Genomic DNA, 7970 nt, shown 5'->3' on the forward strand with positions numbered 1-7970 from the left:
GTCACTGCCCAGCACCCCACAAAGCAAAGACTCCAGATCAACCACAGGGGAGAGGTTGGGGGGTAGGTAGTGTTAGACACACAGGTTTGGGGGGTAGGTAGTATTAGACACACAGGTTTGGGGGGTACGTAGTGTTACACACAGGTTTGGGGAGCAGGGAGTGTTACACACACAGGTTTGGGGGGTAGGTAGTGTTACACACAGGTTTGGGGAGCAGGGAGTGTTACAAACACAGGTTTGGGGGGTAGGTAGTGTTACACACAGATTTGGGGAGTAGGTAGTGTTACACACACATGTTTGGGGGGTAGGTGGTGTTACACACACTGGTTTGGGGGGTAGGTAGTGTTACACACACATGTTTGGGGGGTAGGTAGTGTTACACTCACATGTTTGGGGGGTATGTAGTGTTAGACACACAGGTTTGGGGGGTAGGTAGTGTTACACACACATGTTTGGGAGGTAGGTAGTGTTACACACAGGTTTAGGGGGTAGGTAGTGTTACACACACAGGTTTGGGGGGTAGGTAGTGTTACACACACAGGTTTGGGGGGTAGGTAGTGTTACACACAGGTTTGAGGGGTAGGTAGTGTTAGACACACAGGTTTGGGGGGTAGGTAGTGTTACACACAGGTTTGGGGGGGTAGGTAGTGTTACACACAGGTTTGGGGGGTAGGTAGTGTTACACACAAAGGTTTGGAGGGTAGGTAGTGTTATACAGGTTTGGAGAGTAGGTAGGGTTACACACACAGGTTTGGGGTGTAGGTAGTGTTACACAGGTTTGGGGGGTAGGTAGTGTTACACACACATGTTTGGGGGGTAGGTAGTGTTAGACACACAGGTTTGGGGGGTAGGTAGTGTTACATACACAGGTTTGGGGGGTAGATAGTGTTACACACACAGGTTTGGGGGGTAGGTAGTGTTACACACACAGGTTGGGGGGTAGGTAGTGTTAGACACACAGGTTGGGGAGGGTAGGTAGTGTTAGACACACAGGTTTGGGGGGTAGGTAGTGTTATACTCACAGGTTTGGGGGGTACGTAGTGTTACACACACAGGTTTGGGGAGTAGGTAGTGTTACACACAGGTTTGGGGGTAGGTAGTCTTACACACTCAGGTTTGGGGGGTAGGTAGTGTTACACACACAGGTTTGGGGAGTAGGTAGTGTTACACACACAGGTTTGGGGAGTAGGTAGTGTTACACACACAGGTTTGGGGGGTACGTAGTGTTACACACTCAGATTTGGGGGGTAGGTAGTGTTACACACACAGGTTTGTGGAGTAGGTAGTGTTACACACAGGTTTGGGGGGTAGGTAGTGTTACACACAGATTTGGGGCGTAGGTAGTGTTACACACACATGTTTGGGGGGTAGGTAGTGTTACACACACAGGTTTGGGGGGTCGGTAGTGTTACACACACATGATTGGGGGGTAGGTAGTGTTACACACACATGTTTGGGGGGTATGTAGTGTTAGACACACAGGTTTGGGGGGGTAGTTAGTGTTACACACAGGTTTGGGGGTAGGTAGTCTTACACACTCAGGTTTGGGGGGTAGGTAGTGTTAGACACACAGGTTTGGGGAGTAGGTAGTGTTATACACACAGGTTTGGGGGCTACGTAGTGTTACACACACAGGTTTAGGGAGTAGGTAGTGTTACACACAGGTTTGGGGGTAAGTAGTGTTACACACACATGTATGGGGGGTAGTGTTAGACACAGGTTTGGGGGGTAGGTAGTGTTAGACACACAGGTTTGGGGGGTAGGTAGTGTTAGACACACAGGTTTGGGGGTAGGTAGTGTTAGACACACAGGTTTTGGGGGGTAGGTAGTGTTACACACACAGGTTTGGGGGGTAGGTAGTGTTAGACACACAGGTTTGGGGGGTAGGTAGTGTTACACACACAGGTTTGGGGGTAGGTAATGTTAGACACACAGGTTTGGGGGGTAGGTAGTGTTAGACACACAGGTTTGGGGGGTAGGTAATGTTAGACACACAGGTTTGGGGGGTAGGTAGTGTTACACACACTGCTCTGTAGGTACATATGTGACCCAAGGAAGTGGGTGCAAGGCACAGGATGAATAAAAGCTCCCGATATCCAATCCACTGGTTATGGTGACTGGTGGCTCTATGGTGAACTTCATGCCAGTCCTGTTCTGTAACTGAGCTGGCATCTTCCTGTATGGACTATGTGGTCTACCCACACTGCACCACCCCAGCCACATCCATTGCCACCCAAAATACAGGAAGCCTTGCCCCATCCAAAAGTCCACAACCAGATCAAAACCAGTCGCTACAGAAAGCAGGATCTCCAGACTTGTTCCCATGGTTTCCAATCTCACCAGTCACTATTGGCACAGAACCAGATGTCCATCATCTCTACCTGTCTGTGCCCCACTAACATATTCTTATTTCTCATGGATATGTTCATATTTCCTTAAATTCCTGGAATTCATTGCTCCTGACCCAGTGCAGAAACATATGTTGTGATATGAATCCATCCAACGCAGTGTGGCCCCCAATAGCACAACTAGACCTTTTAAAGTGTCTCCATCTTTGCTCATTGTCAAGTTTGATGGGGCCCAGACAAGTACAACCCATTAAGATGAAAATATAGTTGAGGGCCAAATGAAGAGAAATTTCTAGGGAGAGGCATATTCCTAATGTGCCTCACAGTGCTCCTTGCCAACTTCCCTTAGAGCAGAACAAGGACAAGGTTGTCTATTGGCCTCACTCATGGGACCCAGAAGGACCTTCTCTAGATTGCTCATAAGCATCTTCATCATCAGTCACATCAAGTTCTCCATTAACCTCTGGCGCCTGAGCTGAATCTGCTGGAGAACAAGCAAAGAATATATCAAGCCTACTCATAATGACTTCTACAGGCCAATGAGAAGCGATAAGACACAATAGGGAGGGTTCTCTGCAGAAATAGGAGGAGTTATAGGGGGGTTCTCTGCAGAAATAGGAGGAGTTATATGGAGGGATAAATGGAGCATTAGGAGGAGTTAGAGGGAGGGGTAAATGAGCAATAAGAGGAGTGGAAGGACATTGGGTAGAAGAAGCACTTACCTGGAGAGATGACCTTCAGTCGTGCAAGTGCTGTGACCTCCCCAAATGCATTCCAAGCATGGCACATGTACAGACCAACGTCTTCTTCCCTCACCTGGTGAATCTGTAGCCACCCGGTCACCTGAGTTCGATGAGGGCCCCCGCGGGTCTGCAAGTATAAGGGAAGCGGTGAGGGGCAGGAAGGTGAGCCGGGGGTAATGTAAGTAGAGAGAAGGAAAGGGATGGTGGGAAAAGTTGAGACAGTAAAATGGATGTTACCTGAACAATAATGTGACTGCTCTTTCCTGGCAGTGCCCCCTCGGTACCCTCCTTCCTCCACTCCAACTCTGCCAGCGGCTGAGCAGTCACCTCACATCCCAGAATAACCCTCTGTCCAACCAGTGCAACTGTCTCCTGGGGGGCAGTCAGAAGGGCAGGGGCTGATGGGAAATAAAGACATGTTACATGTGTCCAGCAAGATGAGAGGTAGAAGGGGGTATATACAGACAGATGAGAGGTATAAGGGGTATATACAGACAGATGAGAGGTATAAGGGGTATATACAGACAGATGAGAGGTATAAGGGGTATATACAGACAGATGAGAGGTATAAGGGGGTATATACAGACAGATGAGAGGTATAAGGGGGTATATACAGACAGATGAGAGGTATAGGGGGTATATACAGGCAGATGAGAGGGATAAGGGGGTATATACAGACAGATGAGAGGTATAAGGGGGTATATACAGACAGATGAGAGGTATAAGAGGTATATACAGACAGATGAGAGGTATAAGAGGTATATACAGACAGATGAGAGGTATAAGGGGTATATACAGACAGATGAGAGGGATAAGGGGGTATATACAGACAGATGAGAGGGATAAGGGGGTATATACAGACAGATGAGAGGTATAAGAGGTATATACAGACAGATGAGAGGTATAAGGGGTATATACAGACAGATGAGAGGTATAAGAGGGTATATACAGACAGATGAGAGGGATAAGGGGGTATATACAGACAGATGAGAGGGATAAGGGGGTATATACAGACAGATGAGAGGGATAAGGGGGTATATACAGACAGATGAGAGGTATAAGAGGTATATACAGACAGATGAGAGGTATAAGAGGGTATATACAGACAGATGAGAGGGATAAGGGGTATATACAGACAGATGAGAGGTATAAGGGGTATATACAGACAGATGAGAGGTATAAGGGGGTATATACAGACAGATGAGAGGTATAAGGGGTATATACAGACAGATGAGAGGTATAAGGGGGTATATACAGACAGATGAGAGGTATAAGGGGGTATATACAGACAGATGAGAGGTATAAGGGGTATATACAGACAGATGAGAGGTATAAGGGGGTATATACAGACAGATGAGAGGTATAAGGGGGTATATACAGACAGATGAGAGGTATAAGGGGTATATACAGACAGATGAGAGGTATAAGGGGGTATATACAGACAGATGAGAGGTATAAGGGGGTATATACAGACAGATGAGAGGTATAAGGGGGTATATACAGACAGATGAGAGGTATAAGGGGTATATACAGACAGATGAGAGGTATAAGAGGTATATACAGACAGATGAGAGGTATAGGGTTATATACAGACAGATGAGAGGTATAAGGGGTATATACAGACAGATGAGAGGTATAAGGGGGTATATACAGACAGATGAGAGGTATAAGGGGGTATATACAGACAGATGAGAGGTATAAGGGGGTATATACAGACAGATGAGAGGTATAGGGTTATATACAGACAGATGAGAGGTATAAGAGGGTATATACAGACAGATGAGAGGTATAAGGGGGTATATACAGACAGATGAGAGGTATAAGGGGTATATACAGACAGATGAGAGGTATAAGGGGTATATACAGACAGATGAGAGGTATAAGGGGGTATATACAGACAGATGAGAGGTATAAGGGGGTATATACAGACAGATGAGAGGTATAAGGGGTATATACAGACAGATGAGAGGTATAAGGGGGTATATACAGACAGATGAGAGGTATAAGGGGGTATATACAGACAGATGAGAGGTATAAGGGGGTATATACAGACAGATGAGAGGTATAAGGGGTATATACAGACAGATGAGAGGTATAAGAGGTATATACAGACAGATGAGAGGTATAGGGTTATATACAGACAGATGAGAGGTATAAGGGGTATATACAGACAGATGAGAGGTATAAGGGGGTATATACAGACAGATGAGAGGTATAAGGGGTATATACAGACAGATGAGAGGTATAAGGGGTATATACAGACAGATGAGAGGTATAGGGTTATATACAGACAGATGAGAGGATAAGAGGGTATATACAGACAGATGAGAGGTATAAGGGGGTATATACAGACAGATGAGAGGTATAGGGTTATACAGACAGATGAGAGGTATAAGGGGTATATACAGACAGATGAGAGGTTATAAGGGGGTATATACAGACAGATGAGAAGGTATAAGGGGGTATATACAGACAGATGAGAGGTATAAGGGGTATATACAGACAGATGAGAGGTATAAGGGGTATATACAGACAGATGAGAGGTATAAGGGGGTATATACAGACAGATGAGAGGTATAAGGGGGTATATACAGACAGATGAGAGGTATAAGGGGTATATACAGGACAGATGAGAGGTATAAGAGGTATATACAGACAGATGAGAGGTTATATAAGACAGATGAGAGGTATAGGTATACAGACAGATGAGAGGTATAAGGGGGTATATACAGACAGATGAGAGGTATAAGGGGGTATATACAGACAGATGAGAGGTATAAGGGGGTATATACAGACAGATGAGAGGTATAAGGGGTATATACAGACAGATGAGAGGTATAAGGGGTATATACAGACAGATGAGAGGTATAGGGTTATATACAGACAGATGAGAGGTATAAGGGTATATACAGACAGATGAGAGGTATAAGGGGTATATACAGACAGATGAGAGGTATAAGGGGGTATATACAGACAGATGAGAGGTATAAGGGGTATATACAGACAGATGAGAGGTATAAGGGGGTATATACAGACAGATGAGAGGTATAAGGGGGTATATACAGACAGATGAGAGGTATAAGGGGTATATACAGACAGATGAGAGGGATAAGGGGGTATATACAGACAGATGAGAGGTATAAGGGGTATATACAGACAGATGAGAGGTATAAGGGGGTATATACAGACAGACAGATAAGGAAGCATGTGTTATATAGGGGCAGTTGCTGGATTGGCTCACATTACTTGCCTCCTGCTATGACATAATTCCTGATACCCAGACCTGGGGCCTTCCATCCCTTCCATCCCCCACTCACCTTCCTTGCAGGGTCCCACATGGGCCAGTGTGAGTTGTGCCCTCCTGCGAGTCCTGGCAGCCTCCTGCATGCGGCACACGTTCCTGTAGGTCCTCCTGTCGGTGCCACACACACTCTCCTGGCTGCTACACACACACTGGGGCTCATTCACATGGTGCCCTCCTCTCAGCTGGCACCTCAAGCCTTCCCCACATGCCCCAAACGTGTGCCCCTGCCAGGCCATGTCACACAGCTGCCCCTCCACATTGGCACACTCCCAGCAGCAGCCGCAGGCATCCAGCACCCTCCCTGATGGGCACCACTGGGGCACAGGGGGGCATCTCTCCTCCTGGCACTGGGGGCACTTTCCCTCTATGTGCTTGGCCCAACCCTTCCAGGGAAGCCGTCTGGCCTGGCCTATTGAGTGTAGGCACAGGAAGAAAGTGAGCAGAGCTCTAGAGCCAAACATTCTCTTTCCTGGCAGCCTGAAACTGAACAACAAAACAGGAGGAACCTTCCTTTATGGCTGCAAGTGGGGCTTTTATTGGAGGCAGCAAATAAACATTAACCCCTTCACACCTGGTGTTTGTCATTTACTTACCCCCCCCCCACCAACCAAGGCTGCCTCTTACCTGACAAGTACGGGGGAGGGTATGTCTACCATGGCTAGGCACACAAGCTGACACTCTAGCAACACTCAATATAATGACTTCACATAACCCCGCAGTGACTTCTAATATCCTTATCATTTACAGTAGGGGGTACATTATCCCTTATAATACATGAGTGATACTCAGAGTTCCCTGTATAACTCAGCCTGCAGCCTTGTGCCTTTATATGGTCACAGAACAACCCCTCAGTGACTTCTAATATCCTTATCATTTACAGTAGGGGGTACATTATCCCTTATAATACATGAGTGATACTCAGAGTTCCCTGTATAACTCAGCCTGCAGCCTTGTGTCTTTATATGGTCACAGAACAACCCCTCAGTGACTTCTAATATCCTTATCATTTACAGTAGGGGGTACATTATCCCTTATAATACATGAGTGATACTCAGAGTTCCCTGTATAACTCAGCCTGCAGCCTTGTGCCTTTATATGGTCACAGAACAACCCCTCAGTGACTTCTAATATCCTTATCATTTACAGTAGGGGGTACATTATCCCTTATAATACATGAGTGATACTCAGAGTTCCCTGTATAACTCAGCCTGCAGCCTTGTGCCTTTATATGGTCACAGCCCTCATTGACTTCTAATATCCTTATCATTTACAGTAGGGGGTATGAGGAATGTTCTGGTGTGCATGCTCATGTGATTATGTGATTGCCAGGAATCACATAGGTACAATACATGGCACATTTGCTGGGGGTGGAGGGCCCAGGTGCCAGTGGGCTACAGGCAAGTGACAATCATTTCTAGCCATTGGGGCAATAAAAAGAAAAGATTAACTCTTTCATCCCATTGAGCGGAACATCATGGTATCGGAATCCTTTCAGATGCTCTTTAGATACTGACAGGCCCAGATACACAATCACTTTAATCCATTCAGGCCAATTACGAGCCCAGCAGACATTCC

At 46.3% G+C, this 7970-nt stretch overlaps 1 protein-coding gene across 2 annotated transcripts; it reads right to left on the reverse strand.

The window, feature by feature from the left end:
- Window positions 1-865: 865 nt before the first annotated feature.
- mig30.S (mig30 S homeolog) lies at window positions 866-6903 on the reverse strand. 2 transcript variants are annotated; one of them, XM_018242919.2, is made up of 4 exons: window positions 6409-6903; window positions 3329-3489; window positions 3071-3218; window positions 866-2829 (listed from the first exon to the last, which is right to left on the reverse strand). In XM_018242919.2, exons 1-4 carry the CDS (start codon window positions 6854-6856, stop codon window positions 2729-2731), a joined length of 858 nt encoding a protein of 285 aa, XP_018098408.1. In that variant the 5' UTR covers window positions 6857-6903; the 3' UTR covers window positions 866-2728. The 2 variants fall into 2 exon arrangements, with proteins under 2 accessions (XP_018098408.1, XP_018098407.1); XM_018242918.2 differs by having other exon boundaries at window positions 866-2832.
- Between the last annotated feature and the right edge of the window lie 1067 nt (window positions 6904-7970).

Source organism: Xenopus laevis, chromosome 1S (assembly GCF_017654675.1).
Source record: "Xenopus laevis strain J_2021 chromosome 1S, Xenopus_laevis_v10.1, whole genome shotgun sequence".
NCBI lineage: Eukaryota > Metazoa > Chordata > Amphibia > Anura > Pipidae > Xenopus > Xenopus laevis.